Source organism: Pyxicephalus adspersus, chromosome 4 (assembly GCF_032062135.1).
Source record: "Pyxicephalus adspersus chromosome 4, UCB_Pads_2.0, whole genome shotgun sequence".
NCBI lineage: Eukaryota > Metazoa > Chordata > Amphibia > Anura > Pyxicephalidae > Pyxicephalus > Pyxicephalus adspersus.
In genome coordinates this window covers 22,050,726-22,073,968 of record NC_092861.1, presented here as the reverse complement: position 1 = coordinate 22,073,968, position 23,243 = coordinate 22,050,726, and the positions used below count along the sequence as shown (strand labels likewise).

The 23,243-nt window shown below is 37.8% G+C and overlaps 2 protein-coding genes across 4 annotated transcripts in view; one reads left to right on the top strand and one right to left on the bottom strand.

Moving 5' to 3' along the window:
• ASAP2 (ArfGAP with SH3 domain, ankyrin repeat and PH domain 2) overlaps nucleotides 1-19,577 on the top strand; it is a 135,510-nt gene extending 115,933 nt beyond the window's left edge. The window contains exons 14-27 of one of the 3 annotated variants that reach the window (XM_072407555.1): nucleotides 3,249-3,415; nucleotides 6,802-6,935; nucleotides 7,688-7,782; nucleotides 8,595-8,784; nucleotides 9,333-9,418; nucleotides 10,387-10,502; nucleotides 11,055-11,122; nucleotides 11,421-11,534; nucleotides 12,369-12,615; nucleotides 14,132-14,299; nucleotides 15,961-16,123; nucleotides 17,835-17,899; nucleotides 18,034-18,128; nucleotides 19,145-19,577. In XM_072407555.1, the coding sequence (XP_072263656.1) occupies nucleotides 3,249-3,415; nucleotides 6,802-6,935; nucleotides 7,688-7,782; nucleotides 8,595-8,784; nucleotides 9,333-9,418; nucleotides 10,387-10,502; nucleotides 11,055-11,122; nucleotides 11,421-11,534; nucleotides 12,369-12,615; nucleotides 14,132-14,299; nucleotides 15,961-16,123; nucleotides 17,835-17,899; nucleotides 18,034-18,128; nucleotides 19,145-19,369 (1,933 nt within the window). In that variant the 3' untranslated portion in view covers nucleotides 19,370-19,577. Of the gene's footprint in view, nucleotides 1-3,248; nucleotides 3,416-6,801; nucleotides 6,936-7,687; nucleotides 7,783-8,594; nucleotides 8,785-9,332; nucleotides 9,419-10,386; nucleotides 10,503-11,054; nucleotides 11,123-11,420; nucleotides 11,535-12,368; nucleotides 12,616-14,131; nucleotides 14,300-15,960; nucleotides 16,124-17,834; nucleotides 17,900-18,030; nucleotides 18,129-19,144 lie in introns of all 3 variants that reach the window. The other 2 variants (XM_072407554.1, XM_072407556.1) reach the window with 2 other exon arrangements.
• The window catches only part of ITGB1BP1 (integrin subunit beta 1 binding protein 1), a 488,766-nt gene that overhangs the window by 457,759 nt on the left and 7,764 nt on the right, over nucleotides 1-23,243 (bottom strand). The gene's annotated exons all lie outside the window — the stretch shown is intronic.

The following is a 23,243-nucleotide window of genomic DNA, read 5'->3' as shown; positions in this document are numbered from 1 at the left end:
AGGCATTGCTTTGACACCACTCTCACACCCTCAAATAATTCACAGTGCGCTGCAGATGTCACTTTATTGACCCTGCAAGACTCTCTATTAAAAAGAATGTAACAGCATGTATACTATACCCAAACATAATAATTGTTGATATATGTGGGTCTGACACCTAACTGTTTTATGGGCCTGTGCGTGTTTTTCTGTTCTGGATTTAGTTTGACATACTGTAATAATATGCTGGCATTCTACTTAAAATGCAGCCACTAATATGGGGATAAAAGCTATGTGAATGTGCAATCCAAAGGTCCAAAGTGGATGAAAGTTGAGCCCAGTCCCCAATAACTTATGCTATAAATGAGAGGGGAACCAATGTTTTCACCACCAATTTCATTTGCCCAAAATGCTCATTTACTAGGACACAAAGCATCTATTCCTGTAGTATATTGGAAAATTTTGTATATTGGAAAGTTGAATGTGTAGCCCCCTGCAACAGTTCTTTACAGTGCACGCCATTGAAATTGATCATAAGCAGTTCTGTCGCTTTCATGCTGTAAGTCACAAGGACTGGTCACACCATTTATGAAAATGTTTCTACTTTATGGTTTAGCCTTTAGTTGGCCCAATCTTTCATCCAAAGCTAAAGGAGTTTGTGGCATGCTGCAAAAAACAAAAAAACAACTTTGTAAAATTTTAGATAAACTTGACTAAGACTATGTGTAGACTGGCGTGGTGTGTTTACTGTTCCTGGCACCCCTGAACTGATTCCTCTGCAGCCCATAGAAAATTAATGTAGAGGGCAGGAAGCTGTTCAGTATCACACACTGCCCCCCTGCTGTCAAATTTTCAAATACTGTGTATTGGTGTAAGTGGTGTATCAACTGACAAGGTGCAAGCCACCTAGAGCTATATGGGAACTGTGATTTTTGATACAGGTCTGAACATAGTATAAGTTTTCTCCATAAAGACACTTCTCTCTTCCATTGGAGATCATATTTCCCATGGCAATTGGTACTCATATCTATTATACAACTTAGTCAGCCATATATGGAGCTTTTATATATAATGGGTTCCTTCTTCCAGTCTCTTCCCAATGGAATCAATGCTGCAAGTGGTCAGTGCTAAAATTAGCAGGGATGTAAGGGAATTCGCTTCTCACTCATTTCACTTGCAGAAATACATCCCATGCCTAAATTGAACATTCCTGATTACCCTCTACATTTTCAGAACTCCTACATCCTGTGCTAAAGTACACATGCAAGGAATTTTAATGAATTCCCTAATGTTCATAACTCAGTTTTAACTGCATAGTTTATCATGTTCAAAAGTTTTGCAATGCTTACCTTGTAACAAATGGTATTTCATACTTGTGACCCAACCTGTCCAACAAGGTAAGGCCAAAAGGTGTTTAAATAAAACAGGTGGGGCTTGTCAGAGTCATTGTGGAGCCTGGAAGCAAACATTCAATCTGCTTTGTGTGCACTAATGTTCCAACATACAATAAAAAAAAATCATAAAGCTTTTTATTAGGTAAATGTCCCCAGAATTGTATCTTTGCGATTTACAGGGGTGCTTAGGTAGGTTTAAATAGAGCACAGGTTTACATCTTTGTGCGGACATGTTAATCAGTGCTTCTTTTGTGCCCTCTAATTTCATTTACTTCCAACTTTTAGATTATTCAGTAGGGCTACACCCCTGTGTCCTTTTTATCTGCCTTTTTGTTTACTTTGGCACTCACTTTCCATTGTGTAATGCAGCATCTAATGGCTATGAGGATCTATCTGTAATCTAAGTATAAATTTCATATATTCAGCTACCATATACTGCCCCAGAATTGTATGGCAAGAAAAGCAGTTCTGATGCCAGCAAATACCTAAGTAAGTCCTATGGCAGAGAGATCCGTAGAAGCCCCCAGAGCTGCTTGTTGGAAATTCCCTTTGAAAGTAGGTCCCAATTTTTAATTTTTCTATAAAGATAAAGAGATTCCTACCTCCAAGTATTTTGCAGATCATTAAGGTATTTAGGCAACATTCTTAGGAGAACTAGATTTTTCCATTCTCATAATTTTTGGCATAATATCTGCCTTTCTATAAACAGTTTTATGCTTGCAAGCCTATTGTCTATAAATGTATTTTCTATTATGCATGCAGCCATGCATTATCTCTTACCAAGGTGGACACCAGGGTAAAAGCGAGAGCCATAAATAACCTTCCCAAGTGTCTTTTCTACTTCCTCTGAGCCTCTTTGTAAAATGAGATAGAGGTGCAGACTGATGTCCCTTAGAACTTCCACAGACTCAAAAAATTTAAAGTAACACGAAAGGAGAGTCATTTACTTTCCTGACCGCTAGTCTTTAGCTGAGACTTTAAAGTCACCTTTCTAAGGCTTTATTGCATGGATTTCCCACCTATAGATCAGTTGTATTTTCTTTTCTTCTTCCTAGTGTTATGTTAAATTATTTCTTGCACAAGGCTACTTGTCCTCTTTAATTGCACTTTTCCTAGTGGTCCTAAAATATATTAGGTGATGAATGTCTCTTAATGGCAATTGTAAAATCACACAGTAAATTATTAATAATTACCACTGTGACTGATCATCCTTTTTACATCTTTAATAGCTCTAATCCATCCTGTATCATTAGTTGTTTTATTATAAACTTGAGGTACCGGTGCTGCCAAGTTTTAGGAAACTGCTGTCTGATGTGCTTTATAGAGCAACAGTCATCTGCATGGGCAGGGTTGTAAAGACAGAGACATTTCTTTAATTGACTTTTATTTCATTCTACTCAACAAATAATTATGGTAAATAGGTACAGCAAGAGATAAATGCCTGGGCAGACACGTTTAGTTGGTAGATGTAAATGCAAGCTTTGTGTGCCACATAACTACCTATTCGTGTATAAAAGGTAATGTTCAATTAACTTTAATTAACATAATGTGTTGAGATGGAGATAGATAATGATTTATGTCCAAAGGTTTGATGAGTGAATGAGGGGAGCTGTGGAATTTAATCTGACCACATTGGGCAAATTATTGTTTTGCTGTAGTTCAAAGGTCACTTACATATCTACCCACATTTGCCAAATATTTAGAAATATGTTCATTTTATCAGCAATTGTAGTTTCTATTTTCTCAGGGATCGTCTTTTTTGTTTTTTCCTAGCTTTTATAAAACTGGTTTGTCTATTCTTTCAAGCTTTTGTGATTACTTAGCCAGCCCCCTTCCCCAAAATAAGACTAACACCATTCTGTCTGCTCTATCTAGATGGATGTCTGTGCTCCAGAATAGCAAAGAAGAAGCTCTTAACAATGCATTCAAAGGAGATCACAGTACAGGCGAGAACAACATAGTCCAGGAGTTGACTAAGGAAATTATATCTGACATCCAGAAGATGCCGGGGAATGATGTATGCTGTGACTGTGGAGCAGCAGGTATAATTACCTTCTTTACTTAAAGTATATGTTAAGACTTATATGCTAACACAGTCTCCTAATCTCTCAAACTGTTCTCATTTTAAAGGTCAGCAGGTTTTATTAATGTAATGTCTGGTGACTAAAACAAAAACCTTTATGAAAGAAAGGAACAGCATGGTCACACAGGCCTTCAATGGCTGACTTGAAATGGCAGGGCTTGTGTAATGTGTGTAAAAAATTATTGAATTATTGAGTTATCGCAAGTTCCCCCGATATTATTGAGTTCCCACACAGTAACCCTAATTACTATGCCTAAAGAGCAGAAGCAAGGTGCAGCTACCAGTCTCTGGAAGGTTGACCTCGAACGACGTGTCTTCAACCCCGAATGGACTGACACATTTTCCTCCGTCCAACGTGGCAACAAAGCCCTGTGTTTAGTGTGCAACGACACCAACAGCACTTTCAAGGGGCATTTCGATGCCAAGCACGCCCACGTGTACAGAGACTACACAGAGGATGAGCGGAAGACTTAGGCTGCTCGCTTGCAGTCATGGTTGGAAAAAACATTTCCTTGGACACCTTGTTTCTTCTAGCCTACTGTGCCTTCTTGACCTCCTGAAATGGCCTAGTAGTCCAAAAAGTTTGCCGACCCCTGACCTAGACTATCAATCTTCTCCAGTAGGAGTGGAACATTCCCCCACCTTCTTGGAAAAAGAACCAAACCTAAGCAATTAAAGGATTAACTATTTACTGTTTGTTGGCAAGATGGCAGCTCTTGCAGACATTATATGGTTAATTCTTCATTTGTTTACGTTACCTGGAAGTGGAAATGACTGGCAGTCTTTGTATTTACCCAGGAGGGAGGGGGACAGGTTTAGCACTCTCAAATGACAGACAATCAAGAAACTGTACTTGAGATTATGAATGGGGAGAAAAGGTTTGTTTATTCTCCTAATACAGAGAACATACATGCACCTACTATTTAAAAGGGACACAGAGTTCACGTACATGGTTTCTTTGCTTCTGTGGTGAGCTGCAGCGGGCTTACCGTGGTCTGAGCCTCTGCTACTCAAGTGAATGGGAGGTCACGGCACGTTTTTTTATTAAGCTGACTTTTTTGGGCATGCAGTTGTTGTTTAATGATTTCTACCACAGCTGAGTGCAAATCTGGTTACCCACAGTGCGATATGCCACTCCAGTAACCAGTTTGCTGTGGGCTCAGGTGCTGTCTACCACTTGGTTTCATGCCACTGGTATGAAAGAGACTTTATTTTTCCCCTATACAGCTTGCTTTCTGCACCTCACAGCTCCTCTGAACTTAGGACAGGCATCTAACTTATCTAAACTCATAACCTGTATTAGTAAAATGCACTCCGAAACCAATATTACCAATATAAATGTGCAGAAAAGAAATTTTTAACACCAAACTACTAAATTTACTGAAAATTGCACAAATGAAAAGTAGCAGGGAGGGCAAAGACCACAAAGCTTTCAGTATATTAGAAAGAGAGCACTACGAGGCTTTCTGGTAGCAGTTACTTAACCTAATTGTTTAGCCTCTTCAGGCAATTAGTTTCTTCCAGAGGATTTCATTCATGCTTTGCTGGACATAGTCCAAAGTCTGCATAAAGCTCTTTATTACTGAGTGCTGACATTAATGTTAACACCACCTCTCCAGAATGTCTAATTGAATTTCTAATGAGACTACAAAGTGCCTAGAACGGCTATATGCAGTGAAGGAATAACGAATGTAGGCATATGATACAATGAGCTCATTATTCCTAAAATATACGCATTAACAAAAATAATGACCTAAAGGAATATTAGAATTTTTCATTAAAAACATAGACCAAACATGTTCCTGCCTTTAGGGTTTTGAACTAAAACTCCCAGCATTCATGGCTTTATGTAAGGCTTACAAGTTAATCCAACACCACTCTTGCTACAAGCATATTTTTTAATTTGTATATGATTTTTCTTTAAAGTACAGAATATGAATTTTTAACCTCTGTAAAGTAGTATTGAATCCTACAAAGGAAGACTTGTAAGTAATATATGTTTCAACACTGCCAACCTGCTAAGGGCTTCTATGATTTTAATAGGCGGAGTAGAAACCACAAGGCCATGGGAGTAGTAAGCATTGGAAAACCAGGACAAATGTAAAGCAGTACATGTCTGCTTGAAAGTCATTGTGACGGTAAAACAAATCACATGATATGTCATTTACAGCTCTATAGAGAAAGGAAGGTAGATAAAATTGGTGCATGTAGAGGAATGTACATTTGCAAATTGCTCTTTCAGCATTACATTCATGGGTGAATATATTCCTTCTGGAGTAGTAGAGCACTTTCTCTGGGACTCTTTGCTCCTGTTTATTATCAACTCATAGTTGTGGTTTTCAGGTCCATTCCACTGCTTTAAAGCAATCAAAATCAAATTCTGTAAAAAAGCCACAAAATATTTCTCTCCTGCTAACCAACCCTGCAAAAACACAATCTAATCAAGAGAATATTCTATATTCTGTGGGAAACTGATAGTACTGGTGTAATGACCTTCTGGTTCCCCTCTGTTCATTTCACAGACTGCCGCATTAAAGTAGTTTGTATGGGTCAGCACCAAGGGCAGCTGGGGACTAGAAATTTGGCACACATTCTAAAGCAGCCATTCTCCGCCAAGGTTCCTCCAGGGGTTGCTTGAGCTTTAGATGAAAGGCTTTCTATTTGCTGGTGCCTGCATAGTTCTTGAGCCAACACCACTTGGCAGAACCATTAGCATTACACTAGAGATCATTTTAGGTGCCTTTTTTAAAGGTGCCATTCAGACTGCTTACTGTAAGTTCTTTCAACTAACCACTAATGTAAAGGGAATTGTTCCTTTGCCTTGGATTTTAGCAGGGGTTCCCTGAGACCTGGAAATTGTTCTAGGGATTCATTTAGCATAAAGAGTCTGAGAAACACTGCTCAGTTTCTGAACATGTTCCACTGGCCCTACTAGCCCTCCCAGTAATTTTGGTGGCATCCCATTAATTAGCAATTAACTTGAAAATGTATTTTTGCAAAAAGTCAATAAATCATCACTATTCAAGATTTATAAATTTTTGCCTTATCCTTCCTCGACCATTGGTTGTAGCATGCCATTGTGGACTTTGCATACTTTCGATACACACGTGTAGCATTACACTCATGGTAACAGGTCATTTTTCTGCCATTTTATTAATTTTCACAAAAAACTGTACTAGACGAGTAGAACGCCATAAATAGAAATGTTCTAGTACGTGTGTGGATATGTTTTACATACATAGTTGTAATTGTTTATAGGCTTTTGCTTATTCTTATAGAATTGCTATTGTTGTAATAGTAACTTTTCTGAAAATAGAAACTGAACTTATACCCTTTTTCCTTCAGACCCGACCTGGCTTTCTACTAATCTGGGTATATTGACATGTATTGAGTGCTCGGGAATACACAGAGAACTCGGAGTGCATTACTCCAGAATACAATCCCTCACACTGGACGTCCTGGGAACTTCTGAACTACTGGTATAAATGCTCTGATATTCACAATAATATAACAGTCATTAGATTCTTATCTGGTAAAAAAAACAACTTATGAAAACAAAAAAAAATCTTGGAGCAGCTGCTGCTTGGTGGAGGAGAGCAGTAAGGTACCCAAAGTCACTAAGTCAGCACTACCGGTATATCGCACCAGCTGTTTTCCTACCCAAAGTGTGTAGGCAGACTTTTGGGCTTTAAGGAAGCAGCGCTGGATTTTCAACAGATCAATTGGTAATTTTCTAACAGCGTTTTATTACTTGGGTATGTGCTTCAGATTCCATTTTGTTTTTATAGTATGACCTCTGTAGACCAGCCTTTCTGACCGGCTTTGCATAAGAAGGTAGTTTAACTGACCTTGGTATTTCATTGATTTTATATACTGTATAATATAGTAAGGCGAGTAAGACTGTTTGTGGGAAGAAACAAAACTAAAAACTTTGGTGTAAAGATCCATCTCTGCAGTCCCTTAAAAATCTAACAATTCTATTGGTAACAATCTATTGGGATTTTTCCAAATATAATCAGGCTAGAGGTTTTAGTAAGACCAGCTTGCATAGTACTTGGTGCAGATTGTTTATCAAGTTCATCCTAAGACATATGGTAAGCAGTTCATTTGGGTATAATTTAATTTATGCTTCCTTCTTCCTGGAAAACTGTTTTGGTTTTCAAATTTATATCTATCACAGATGTTAAACTTGTTTGTAATCTTGTTGATATTATCTATTCTTGCTGTCTAGCTTGCCAAAAACATTGGAAATACTGCATTTAATGAGATCATGGAGGCTTGTCTGCCCGCTGATGATACTGCGAAACCCACATCCAGTAGTGACATGTGAGTTACAATGAGATCACACGTGCATAATTACACATAATTCTATTGCTTCTATATATGTGTAACAAGTTCTTTTTGATGGCAACTGTAATAGCAATTTACTTAAATGATAACTGCACTTGTGCCATTTGATTGTTCTCCCTTCCCTGTCTTGGGGTCAGGAAGCTTTTTCAGCTCGCCCAGACAGATTGGTTTCTTTTCAGTGCTATATAGAAGTAGGTGCCACTGATAGGGGCATAGGCTTGCTTGTTTGCCGCCTTATTGATGAGGACAATCTGGGTGAGCTATAGTGCTTTTAGGACAACTAATACAACCCAGACTTTTACTATTCTGATTCTCAGACCTATTCCATAGAATAAGAAAACTAACACACATTTTTGTGCTTATTTTAGGGTATGCTTTACTTTTTATACTTTTTTAAGACAATATATTTACATTTTACATGCTGGTTGTGCCAACTTCGTATGGTCATATACTTTTTACAAATGTGTATGTGGCCATCTGTAGCCAAGCATTGCAAGGGGTTGAAGAGCGCACTCGCAAGACTCTGTAATCCAGAAAACACAAAGCCAAAAATTTTATCAGTTTCTGCTCCATTAAGTCGACTAAGACTGATCAGCCCTCTAGGGGTGGAGGGGTAGGGCCGTATCTTTTGTGGTTTGAGCTATAGCCTCTTCCATGTGTCTGGGCTTGCTAATGTTTGCTTTGTCATCACTTTTGCAAATCCATGGATTATGAATTGCTGATACCTGCATATCTGGTTTTATAGTTCTTACATAATCATTGTTGTACTTCTTTTTTGACATTTTCAGGATTGCTAGGAAAGATTACATTACTGCAAAGTACATAGAGAAAAAATATGCAAGGAAGAAATATGTTGACAACCCATCTAACCTGCACAGTCTTTGTGACGCTGTCAAGACCAGAGACATATATGCACTGGTGCAACTGCACGCCAATGGTGTGGAACTTACAGAAACCATTCCACTAGCTAATGGACATGTGAGTTCATGGATCGTCATTGTAATTGTAGAATGCTGACTTTTTTTTTATAACTTCATACCATTCCTATCATCCTATGAAGGCTAATGTACCTTACACATCAAAGCATTCAGTTAACCAGTAATACATTTATATATTTTTATAATATTTTCCCCTGTTACCTCATTTCTATGCAACTTCATAGGTGGAATAATACATATAGAATAGTGTGATCAGGTGCCTAAAAAATACCAGGATGCTTTTGTATTATAGGACATTGTCACTCTTGAGCAGAGCTCTAAGAGTGCCATCTTCTTTTATCATACTACATGCCGCGTGTACATGAGAGAATGAGCAGAAAATCTGTATAATAGGTTGTGTCTGGAGAGTTTGATCATTGATTAAACAATGTTGGTTGACTGTGCGTGTCATTGCAGAATTTAAATACCCTGTGTGAGTTGTATGTCACAAAGTTAATAGATGCACACAGTAATGGGGGCATTGCACAGACAGTTTTGTACAACTTAACTTTAATAAAGATGGCTAATGTGTGTTTTTTCTTTTTCTAGGAACAAGGTGAGACAGCCCTGCATCTAGCGGTCAGATCTGTAGACCGCACTTCCCTGCACATAGTTGATTTCTTAGTGCAAAACTGGTAAGTGTAATCGGGTTTAATACTATATAATAACTGCATCACTGTACTACGGGAATATTAGTATAACAATGATATTACTATATTAAAGGAGCAAATAAAGACATTATATGTAAATCCATAGTAGACATTTTGGGGGAAATATTGGAGTGCTTTCAGGTATCATGTGTTAAGCTTGAGATATTGCTCCTCTAATAAATGTTGCAACAAAGTGGGTGAAGTGTCCTGGTTCCACCCATATCATTTCAGGGAAGTAGGGAAACCCACTAAACACAAACATCTGATTTCACTTCTGATTTTAGGATAACAAGCCTTCATGCACACTATCTGGGAGTTTTCCAGATTTTAATGTATTTTTTTTTCAACCTGTATAAAGCTTTGTAAACTGTATTTGAAAACTATATTGCTCCAAAGTTTGTTGTAGCATGCTTACTTTTATTATGACAAAAAGCGGTGTAAGATATCCTCTTCACTTTTATCTTTTTTGGGTCTTTCTGATGTATATAATCTTTTTACAATTCATCATTTCTAAAGTGGAAATAAACCTTTGAGATTGTGACTAGGAAGGTCTTTTATTGCAGAAAAGACAGACTATGACCCTTCTGCAGTAAAATAAATGAACCTGCCTAATGCTATTTTTTAATTACATTCCCTTGTCCTTGCTCTGTCCTGGCACTGCCATATATACCTGGTCTTTCTGGAATTTTCCTCCAGATTGATTGCCCAATCCTGAATGTTCAGTCATTCCTGTCAGCCCCAGGGAATGTTGGGATACTTTGCATATCCCAGCATCCTATGCTGAGCTATGATCCAGCCATGCAGGTAAGTTTGTTTATTGCACAAGGGACATCACCTGTCTTCTCTCCAATAGATATTCTGCCTGTAGACAGTTCCACTTTAATGGCTTATTTATGGCTTCTTGTGTATTAATCTTGTGATCTCTTCTAAACATGGATGTTTTCTCTCCCAAGTGGTAATTTGGATAAACAGACTGTGAAAGGGAGCACCGCTCTTCACTACTGCTGCTTAACAGACAACGCAGAGTGCCTTAAACTACTACTAAGAGGCAAAGCTTCCATAGAGATTGGTAAGTCCCATCCGTTTACAGAATCTGACTCCTAAACACTGGAGAAATTTGGAGCAGTTAGCTATATAACCCGGATAAATTCCTAATCTGACCTGAAGCCTGTTTGGTTGTTTTGCACACCTGTTCTAGTTTTCTCCAATGTTATTAAATGATCCCTACTCACATGCCCGTAGGCTTTTTCCTGTGCTTTGTCTGCAGTCTAAAATTGTAGTTTTACTGATTAGTAGTATAACACAGAGCTTCTCTTAGTATAACCATAAGTACTTGGTTAAATGCTTTATTTTTCAGTTGCAATAGTCATTGATTTTTATTAGAGAGTCTATAAAAAGAACTTTTGCTTAGTTTCAGGAATAGAAAAAGCATGTAAGACCACTAGAAACAGCCATGTGTTAGAGCCCCATAGAAATGGGAACTGTCTGTATTGTCTTTTTAAAAATATGTATTTTTCAACTAGAATTTTCAATGATTGCCCAAATCAGGTAACATTGGTTTATCAGCCAAGAAGGAGACTTTTATCACATAAACTGCATGAGTTTTTTTTCTGTATTGCAGCCAACGAAGCAGGAGAAACGCCCCTAGATATTGCAAAGCGACTAAAGCACACACAGTGCGAGGAGTTGGTAAGTCTTTCACTGGAGGTTTTAGCTGTCCTTATGTATAATATCTAAAATATAAGATGATTCACCTGCAAGTACTTACTGTAGATCCAAGCTCTTCTTCCCTAAATTTGAATGTAAGTCCCCAGTAAGTATTTTTACTAAATGACATCTCCAAAAACTGATCATATCCACTTCATGTACACTAACCTCTCAGTCACAACCTTTAGAATGACCAGGTTTCCCATATGTGTAGGTAATGTATGTATTTTTTTTTCTTTCTCTTGCACCCTAATTTTCATATTGTGTTCCTTTCTACCAGCTGATGCAAGCTTTGACTGGGAGATTTAATGCTCACGTCCATGTGGAATATGAATGGAGGCTGCATCATGCGGACCTGGATGAAAGTGATGATGATGTGGATGAGAAAATTCAGGTTGGTTTTATTTTGGAATAAATATGTTTGTCTTTGGTTATGATAGTTGGAGAAATCAAGCAGTGCGTCTTGCCTGCAGCACCAATTTGTCACCAGGGTTGCACACTCATTCCTTTTATTGCAGATACATATGTATTTACTTAGATTCTGCAGCTGTTTAAATGCAAGAACTGCACTAACTCTCTCAATAATATGAACCCATGCAACCTAAATAACTAGATATGTCCATAATAAAGGAAAGCTGGAAACTTTGAGAAGCGTGTGATGTGGGAACCTATTGGTGTAACATGCTCAGGCTTTAAATCAGAATAAAGATCGTTGGTTTCTATGTACTAATTACTCTCAAGTTTCTGTTCTTTGACAAGTCTAGCACAATTTATTCAGAAGGCAAGAGCCCCAAACCTTGTTTCTTATATAAAGAATTTTTTTTGTACTCTACACTGAACACATTTTCATACTTGCAGCATAAAGTTAAACCTGGACATGTAAACTTGTATCCGCTTACTTGCTGTCTGGTAGGCTTACCTACTCCTTCCAATGGGATAGAGCTTTGGTATAGCGGTTTGCCGATCAGGCACCCAAGTACTGATTGTGGAAAGGCAGGAAAGAGAATGTGTGTGTTCCTTATATACAGAAGTGCCAGATTTTTAATTGGGATGGAGAAGGTGCATAAAGTAAAGGTTCCAGAGAGTGACTCCCACAAAGTGGTGATTTTTTTGATTTATGTGTTACTTGTTGGTCATTTGTGTAAGTCATGTATTAAAAAAGAAAATGTGAGATGTGCATTATTCTGTTCTGTTTTTAAATTTTGTGCTGTTATCTGCTTTTGTACAGCAAGCAAGTCCTAACCGCCGGGAGGACAGGCCAGTCAGCTTTTACCAGACTGGACCAAATGCTGGGCAGCCTTCTGTTGCCGCTTTAGCAAGAGATGCAGCTAACATTGCCAAAGACAAGCAAAGAAATTTCCTTCCCAGCCTCATTCAGAATGATACCTATGGAGCAGTGCTCAATAATATCACACCACCAAGTTCTGCTGTGACAGCACCAGCACCTCCTCTACCACCAAGAAACATTGGCAAAGGTAAGAAACCCAGGCCAAATATTGACCAAAGTCCAACTTTGTATCCTATTATTGGTATTGCTGCAAATATTCTGTTAAATCCTGATGATGGTTTATTTGCTATCATCTTACATGTCTGGGTATAACTAAATCAAAAGGATTTCATATTCAAGGCCATGCCTCCTCTACCAGCAGAAATATTGTCAGTATTGTAACTGCCATTAATGTGCAAAAAGTTATGTGCACCACACGTTTATATGCATATCACATTATGACAACTGTGCATATTTAAATGCAGTGAGCATTCACTGTGACCAAGTGGCATGTAAGGGGGGCATCATGTGCTGCTTAATACTCAGACATTTTACTTTCACCAAAAGATGACCGTTGACCTCTCCCACTTCATTTAGAGAAGTATTTAAGAATATGAAAGGAGAGCTCTAAATTCTATATATTCGGCTGCACTATTTGGAAGAATATTTTGTGATTCTTAGCAAAAGTATGCTTAACGAGCCTGCTTCCCTATTTTTTCTTAAAATGCAGCCATAAGAATGGAACTCCCTTCATTTTGCAGAGATTTCTTTTCACTTCCTGCAGTTTTCTACTTGACAAGCAGTAAAGGGGAAAACTTCATAATGGAACACAAAACAACAAAAAATCTAACAGGTTTAAACACTTCCCCAAAATAAATAAAAAAAAGAAAAACAAAAAAATGTAAAATGCATAACTATATATAAAGAAAGCATTTTGGTACCAGTAACATGGAGACAGATCTCATAGGTAGACCATAAACTTCATTAAACTTGTGTGTTAGGTTGGCTAGATAATTATCCTGTTATTTCGGGAATGAGTGCACTAAATGGCCATTGTGGTCTGTTACACATTTTTTTTTTAAAAAAAGGACCAATGGTTGTAAATTATAAGATGGAATTCACCAATATGCAGGAGGTCTCCTGCAGTAGTTTGTAAGAGTGTAATGAATTTAATGTTCTGTGTGTTGTCTTACATATATATAATGGCTCGCTAATCAATATGATTTATAGTTTCTGCTTTTATTTTTAATATTAATCATTTTCAGTTCAATTCTAGATTTTTGCTTGATCCTGTCTCAATATCCCGATTTTGTTGCAGTTGTAACTGTAACAAACTTATAGCATTCAAAATACACCAACACATCACAAGCTCATACCTGAGAGGTGTGTGTCCTTATAGCTATTCTGATGACTTTTAGATTGGCAGTTTTTCTCCTCGATAACACATGGAAAGACACGTACAACATTTTCTCTCTAAAGACTACTGATCATTTTATGTGTAAAGTTTATAGACTTTATATATGAAAGGTATTCATGAAGTAGTGCTACAGCATTTACTTCCTTTACAAAGGTCATTCTTGCAACTTATGTTTTACATATGGTAGTATTCTGAAAATTAAACTTTAAAATGTAAAGCTATTTTCAGATATAGAATGACTGCATGTGTTGTGTGTGATCACTGGAAATTTTTCCTCCATCCTCTTGATTTTTTTTGTCCCCTCTAGTTCAGTCGACCATTTTTGGCAGTAGTATTCACAACGCCCTTTCCAATTCCCCAGCCTGGAAATCCCATGCGATAGGACATGAGAGTGGCAGCAGACAGAGGTCCTCGTCTGACCCTCCAGCTATCCACCCTCCTGTGCCACCAATGCGTGTAACATCCACTGCCACAAGTACGTGTCCTTCTGTCATCCACCCATCGGCACCTTCCTAGTGCACTGTGTGACAGTCACTGCTAGATGACCCTTCATCCTAATGTCGTGTTATGTTGTGTCTAACTCCCTGTCATCTCCATGTGCTGCCAACAACCATGTTGTCCCTGGTTGTACGCTAAAAATAAAGAAGCAGGACAGTCATTAATTATGGATTCCTGGGTAGATATTACCAGGTATTGTAAAGTAACCCTGACCTAGGTAAATATTCTGAAATATGAACTGATGTTACTTTGTTGCAGCCATATTTGTCCATTCTTGTGTTCGGCATACATTATTTAGAGGGTGTACCACCATTCAGAGGTTATAGCGGTCTTCTGAAAATGGGAATAAGTATCATCAAGCAGTTTCTTCCTTAAGAAAAGTCAAGGAGCTGGAACAGCTGTTTGCCCACGCTACAGCACTTCCATAAAATGGGGTTGAGACTTCTTCACAGGATACGATAGGGCTTCACCATTCTATGAAAATCCCTCTGCTATTGTAGCGATTCTTCGTGGATGAACTGACATGTCGATGATGTTGCACTAATGTTCATTGGTGGCCATATTTTTGGTATTTGCCTTTTTTAGGTGTTTTTTCTGGCTGCAAGGCATCACCGCTTGGCCACCAGTGACTCTAGCTAGTATAGGGAACACAAGGCTTGTCCCCAGGCATTGGTGATGTGGGGGCAAAATTATGAGTTGACTAATATTCTAAAGAGCATGGTATAAACATAGTTACACTAGGTGAACAAGCATGCTTGTTTTTATGGAGAGGGAAAGGAACATTGTTACACTAAGAGAACAAGGATGTTGTCCTGCTTTATGGAAGGAAAAGGGGAAGTTAAAAGGGTGTACAGATATATGAATGGTGGTTCCAGAAACTGCTGTCCTAGTATACAGCCTGCGTTTACCTGTATGGTATAAAAATGCTTGACAAAAAGACAAATTTAAGTCATATCATTAAACTAGTGCATGTGCTAAACAAACTTCAGACATCACAATTCCAGCTCTCTTTGACCTCATGTCTAAAAGTATCTTACCAGAAAAAATATTTAAGGTCATTCTGCCACACATAGTATAGTAGGCTGGAATGTATAAATCAACGATATCTCAAACCAGGGGTCTTCAAATTCAGTCCTTGAGAACTAGGATCCAGACACTTTTTAGTATTTACATAGAGTAAGCAATTAAAGAATAGGAAGTTCTGGCTTGTTTGTGGCTCCAGAAGATTAAGTATCCTTGTCTTTAGCTCTAGTCGATAACTACAAATATATCCATGATTATAATTTTAGTGATCAGAATCTCCTGCAGATCCTTAGCTAATGGCCCTTTACTTGTCTGAATATCCTCTGCTTTATAAATTTCTGCTGTCGGCTAAACACCTATTCCCCATCCTCTGTATAACCAGAAGTAGAAAGTATAGAAGCTTGGTATAATATTGTGTGTTTGACCATTCCCTGAACACTCACAAAACACGTGTGCCCATTAACCTATTATGTGGTGCCTTCCTCCTGTCTTGTGTATTGTGCACGGGAACGTGTGTTAGCCCCAGATCATCCATAGTGTGCTTGTGTGTCATTATATATAATATTACTTCTATCTGCGTGTCATGTTTTATTTATTGCTCTGCTTTAATTTCAGATCCCCCTCCACCACCTGTAGCAAAAACAGCCAGCGTTATGGAAGCATTGAGCCAGCACTCCAAACTCGGCCAGCCACCTCCAGTTCCACAGAACAAACCCGTTCCCCCTCCAATCCCACCGCAACCTCCCAACAGGCTGGCACAGAAGAGGCCGGTGCCAGGGTAAGTCTGTGTACATTCAGTATTACAGTGTTACAGAAGTGTTTCTGAAGAATAATGCATTCTCCTTATCCATAACAACCAGTAACAGTACTTTTTTATGTTTTTTTCCTTCCATATTTACCTGTATTGGGCAGTATGGTGGCTCAGAGATCAGCACTCTGTTCTTTTGCAGCGCTGGGTCCCAGGTTCAAATCTCAGCCGGGACACTATCTGCATGGAGTTTGCAGGTTCTCCCTGTGTTTCTGTGGGTTTCCTCCGGGTACTCCGGTTACCTCCCACATTCTAGAAACATGCAGTTCGGTTAACTGAGCCAGTCCCAAAACTGACTTTAGACTGTATTAATGACATATAACTGTGGTAGGACATTAGATTGTGAGCCCCTTTGAGGGATGGTTAGTGACATGACTATGGACTTTGTACAGCGCTGCATAATATGTCGGTGCAATATAAATATGAATAATAAGAGTAGCAATAATAATAACACTGAAAGGAAGATTTTTAAAGATCATTTGAAGTTTTAGTTTAGTTGAAGTTTAAATTCGTGAAGTATTTGTTGTGTGTCAAAAAAGTGATTTAAATTTTTTTTTTTTTTTTTTTTTAATGGCAGCCATGGCCATGGAGTAGAAAAGCCTATCCCCTACCAGCATGTTAATGGAAGAACCCTAGAAGCAGTTTTTGCTCTGCAAGGGTACAACGCACCTCTTGCTGAATCACTCCTAGCGCTCCCTAATCAGGTTGGAGCACTGGCTTTGCTGATTTGGGAGTCTGGGTTCTGTTACTGTACACATGTCAGACCTCTGACAAAGCCTCGATACTGAGAGCTAAAGTTACCTCTCTGCCACATGCTGGCAAAGGGTAGACTCTCCGAATCAGGCTGCAGCTGCTTTTGAAAGAGAACCAACTGCAATACATTGAACACCTGATGTATTAAAGCACCTGGAATTTATTTAGTGAATTTATTACATATGGTTTACCTGGGCTTCACAGCTTTTCCATATGAATAGAAAAGCCTATGGTGATTATGTACTACCTGTTGGGGGGTGCCAGGTGATTTGAGCCCTGTCCTGAGCACAGCATCAGCTGTGAAAATTCATTTTTTTCTAAGCTGGTCTGGCTGTGACCCCAACTAAAGCCAGCTGCATAGCAAAAACAATGGCCTTTTAACCAACATCAGATATCCAAATGTTTTTCTAATTTGCACATATAGCTAAATCTTAAAGATTAATTAACATCAGGGCATATGTAAGTGTTTATTCTAACAGAAGTTATTAGAATATATGGAGATATGTGTCTGTAATACATTCGTAAAGAATATTCTAAAGCTTGGACCGGAAATGTTATTAATTGTTCCCCTCAATTTAATGCCCCTTTCATAATTTTAGCTTAAAGTCCCTAACATAATCAATTTTAGAGGGAAGACAATGACCCTACCAATATGTTTTTTGTCACATGGGAAGGAACTGGTGGAAACACATGCACACATGGGGAACATACAAATTCTTTTCATTCTGAGCAGTCATTTGGTAGAGAAATAAGGTGCATGTTGGAATTTAATATTTTTGTATACATTTATCATTTTGTTCTGATACAGTATTAGGGAAAGTAAGCTAATGCTTAATTATCACTACTTTAAGCTACTAGGCTTAAATAATTTCCAGGTGTGTGACATGTTTAAATGTTTGCTATGTTTAGTTAATTATTTTATTTTCAGGGGAGAGAAGCCTGCACCACTAAGCAAGACCCAGCCTTTAGCACCCCCAGCCTTACCACCTCCTGGTGAGTTTCTATCAATGTATTTTCCTTTAAATGAATTTTAGTTTATAGAATAATTTTTGGCTGTTCTAATTTTTTTTGCCTACATTCTGAGAAATAACTTTTTATATAATAAACATGCTGTGTGTCCTCAGCAGCTGGAGATGATACCCCTTCTCCGCCCAAAGGACCCAAACCTGGTTCTACATTACCCATGCAGCCTCCTGCTCCAATGCCCAGGAAATCCCAGCTGGTAAGTGTACATGTTGTCATATATGCTGCTTTTAAAACAAGTATAGGTGTGCATTTTCTGCTTATAACATTATCCCATATGATCGGTATAACATCTGCAACAGCAATATGGGTAAAATTTATTGGGTTTGGGTAGATGCTTGAAATGTTCCATTACATCAGTCCCTGGAGCATGCCAAGCCATTAATATGAATGAAGTCTTTTCGGAAGCTGCATATCATGGCATTTTGTGGTGGCCAATGCATAAAAGGGTCGAGGAAGTGTTGAATATGATCAATTGATCAACAGTAAAAAATGGAAACAAGAATTCAGACTGTTAGTGAAGAGTTCATTCTAATGCTTTGTTACGGTCTGTCTGAAGGGTTCCACACACCACAGCTAACGTCTATATGTAGATAAGGGGTGCCCACGCTTTTTTGGCTTGCAAACTACTTTTAAAATGACCAAGTCAAAATGATCTGCCAACAATAAAAACTTGGACTTAAACTCTGCCATGCACAGGAGTTATTATTTTGAAAGGCAGGGCTCGGCGATCTACTCGCATTGCCTTTGCGTTCCACCGGTAGAGCGCGATCCACCTGTTGGGCAGCCCTGATGTAGATAGGCCAGACATTGAAGGTTCTATATTTATAAGCACCATATGTCTGTAGTCTGTAGACCATAAGTCTGTAGACTGCAGCTTATAAATGTTTTTTTTTTTTGTTTTTTTTTTGTTTTTTTGGTACAAAGGTAGCAGTAACATTTTAAACTCTTCAATAATAGCTCATAGCAGGTGATTACTGAGCCTTACAGGACTTTAGAGGCACCACAATTAGTGACATCCAATCATAAAAACATAAATCATTCCAAATTGAATTAAATGTTAAAACATGCATAGCATTTCTAAGTTATGATGTAAATACTTTGTCAGAGCCTATCTGCTGTTCTTGACGCATTTTGCAGTTACACATTACATTTTCTTTCGGCAGATCCAAATGCTTTGGTAATTGTGTAAAAATATAATATTTTAACTTACAGGCAAAACCGAAAGTGAAAAAAGGGAAAGCCGTGTATAATTGCATGGCAGACAATCCAGATGAGCTTACCTTTGCAGAGGGGGAGATTATTGTGGTAGACGGAGAAGAGGACCAGGAGTGGTGGGTAAGTAGACCCTTCAGGGCTGACAACTTGAATTATATGAAAGTTACAATTTCTGGCCTACATTCCAAATTTTTTGTTTTCTCCTTGCATCACTACATTTGATGTGCCTTGCATCACTACATTTTATGTCACAGACTCAGGAAATTCCATCTGTAAATGTGTCAGTATTCCTTATTACTATACTTGCTCGAGGGTAATGATTCCATAATTTTTGAAATAATGCATCAGCAAAGTAGCCAGAAATCTAACATTTTCAAAAAAAATATTTCTAGAATTCTCTCTCCTGGCTACAGTAGCCTGAATCATAAGATCATATATTAAATCCTGCAGTTATTATTCCTATCGCTCTACAGGATAAAGTTTTATAATGCATATTTGTCATGGATATCTTTCTGGATGTGCACTGGTATTCTGTTCTTATTACATAATTAAGTTGGTAGTGTTTAGTAGTTTGGCTGTTCATCAGCAACCAATGTCCTTACTGAAATGTGTCAGACAAAATGGTTACCTTTACAATGTTTATTAAAGGAGTAATTTTCAATCAAAATCATATAAGAAAAAAAAAACATTTGTTTTAACTAGGTTCATATCCTCACTACGTGTTCTACTAAGGCCAAAGCATTAAATAAAGAGAGGCTGATATTAAACAAATCACCTGTACATGGCCTGATGTTTAAAGAAAGCAGGGGCTCAACTCCCAGGCTCAATTTGGACTCCAAGTATCCGCTTGTTTCTGCAGGGCTTTTAACAATCTAAGGGATAATTCTGTGCTCATGGTTTTGGTATCAACAACTCTTTTTGTGTTATAAGTACAGAGTGAAAGCTGCCAGTCACTAGGCTCATTGTAAATACAATGCCATGTATTCAACTATGCACTAGATGAAGCTCCCACGTCATATTGGGTATGTTATATATGTAAACTGGTAATTCCAGTGTATTTTGTTTGCCATCTCTACTGTCATGTCACTTTTTCCAGGTGCTACATGATGGATTGTCAGTTCAAATAGCCACAAACAATGGAAGCTTCAAACATAAGGTATATATGCAATTTTCCAAACTGAATTCATTAGGGTGACAAAATAAAAAAAAGCTATAGATGTCAGGGCTAAAGTGTAACATATGACTTCTACCCATGGGACACTGCCTCAAATACAATGAAAACCACATTGCTTAAAATTTCTATTAGGGGTCATACATAAAATATGTTTCAACTAATAAAACCAATATACTCACAGAACTATGAAGGTGCATCTGTACTGTTCTGAAACAGTAACTTTGGATAGTAAAGCAAGCAATGTCCATGACATTTCAAATATATAGCAATTCATAATCAGCGTTCAACCCAGAATTGTTTGAAAAGCTGGGTGAGAAGAAGCTGTAGGTGGGTGGCAACCCCTTTATTGTGACCCAATACTTCAGTAAAAACCCCAAAAAAACAACCAGGTGGTTACTGAAAAGAGCCGGGTAGTGTGCCCAACTAAAAGGGTCTGGGGGAGAACACTGATGAGAGATTTGTGACTTGTGCACCTCTTGCCAAACATTGCAGAATAGTAAAATGTGAAGAGAGGCTCTGATTTTAGTTATAGTTTAATTTTCAGAAGTTTCAGAATGTATGCAGTGTTTTCTGATTAATTACAGACCACTGCATTAATAATTTAGATTTCTATTACCAGAGGTTACAAAAAAATGATGGGTTTTTATAAACGAAAGGTATATAAGGAAATTGCTGACTTTTGCAATATACATGAAAAGGTTATCATTAGCTCTTCATTTAAAACAGTGACTACAGAAAAAAGTGTTATGCTAGAACAAGAGATGCATAAATTGAGCATAGAATCAGACATTGTATCAGATTGTGTGTAACGATTAGAACCTCCTTGGAGCAAGGAAAGGCATGTAAATCTGACAATTGCAGTCTATGATATTATAAAAAAAATACAGAGGATGATGTAGCCCACTATCATCCACCCCATATATACTGCTGGTAGAATAAAACCATTAAACTGTGTACCTTCATCAGTATTATATATAATACAAATATATAAATTAATACATTTTGTCTACTAGTATATGGAGTCTAAAGCATACGGTAACATGTATTTTAGAAGAAACACAGTGCGTAAATTAATTAAAATCCCCTGAAAAAGTCTAGGAGCTCCTGAAATTTATATTCATTTCTGGAACCAATTGGTGATTTGTACCACTTGCCAGCTTCAGACACCAATGACAAAATTGGCCCATTGCAGCTCTCGACTGGGTACCATGCTGCAAAAATATAGGGCAACACAATGTCAGGATATTCCTACAATCCATTTACTGTGTATATGCCTGTAAAAAAAAAAAAAATTACACCTATGATAAATATCAGCCATGGTAGAAAGACTTAGATTGTTGTATATTGCATTATCTCCTAGATTGTAAGCTCTTCTGAGTCACTGTCTGTCATTTCCAACCCCTATTCAATGTACAGCGCTGATGTGCACTATATAAATCCTGTTAAATAATGATAATTGTGAACAGATAGTCTTTCTTTTCCCATAGTGGACATAAGCTAATAAATATAAGAGAGGCAGTGAATGAGGGGGAAAGACTGATTGGGGTGAGAGAGAGTAAGGTTGCAGGGGTAAGATTACAGGGAAGAATAAGAAGGGTTGAAAAAAATGTACCCCAAAATGGAGGGGGAATAGAGTGAGAAAGCTGATTACACACCTATGTAATGTACCTGTTTTAATATTTAATACTCTGTAAAGTAACAATAATTCTACCTTGTATGGAGAGTACCACTAATCCCAGTACCCGTGTGTACCTTAGTCAATTTGTCTTTGAAAATACACGACTGCTATTCTACTAACATGTTATCAGTCCATTAGTGTTAATGAATAATATATAAATATAGCTCTGTCTTATATACAATGTACATGCATCCCTATATTCTGAGTAGGGATCAGGCCCAGTGACAGGCGGGAGGGCATCTGTGGACAGAAGGCACCATTGGTGTGATCGGTGTTGTAGAATGATTATTCTGCAGGTACACGAGTCTTCTCTGTGAGAACAGAATCAAAGGCTGTGGAGAGAACCTTACAGATGGCCTGTGCGTGTTCCTAAAAAATGAAAACAATGGAGGATATCAGTGTCAAACATTCACTTCTAAAGGTACTGCATATTCAGGAAATTTGAGCAGAGACCAATGCTAAAAGTATTGGCAATGGATTGCCATTATAGCCAGGATTTTCAGAACGAGCTCGTGTATGGCAGTCTGTATTCGTCTGATGGCAGGTGTACATTAACAACACAAAAGGGTCAAATAAAGTAGTGGGATGTAAAATCCACTATAACATCCCCTGGTGGAGAATCAGTCACTGCCACTGAAAACACAAGATTCTACATCATAGAATGTTTCAGTGAATGTCAGATTCACTGCTATATAAAAATACCCCATAAAGGTAAAAGCAAAAGAGTATTTGGGAATCACAATTATATTGGAAAGGAACTAAAACTAATCACAAAAATAACCTGTTCTGGAAAAACTCAGAGTGTATATCTGCAATACCTTTATATATATATATATATATATATATATATATATTATCTTTGGTATTACTAAGGAAATGCAAAATATTAATTTGTTTTTTATCACTCATTATGGGATTATTTCATTCTAACCTAAGACCAAACAAGAAATGATAGTTATCAAAGTCAAACCATTTGATGCCATTAAACGTAACAGTTAAAGAAAATACACAGTTAAGGTCATACTTACCTAAAAAAGAAATAAACAAATAAAATAAAATATTTGGATGAGAATCGGTATTGGGGGAGCGGGGTGACTGTTGTAATGGTGGAATTATGAAGCGTACGGCTTACTGAAGCGTACGGCTTCAGTATTACTGAAGCGTACGGCTCGGCAGCGGTTGCTTCATACAACTTAACACTACACTGACGTCACGCTGTTTTACCATATCTATTCTAGATTTGC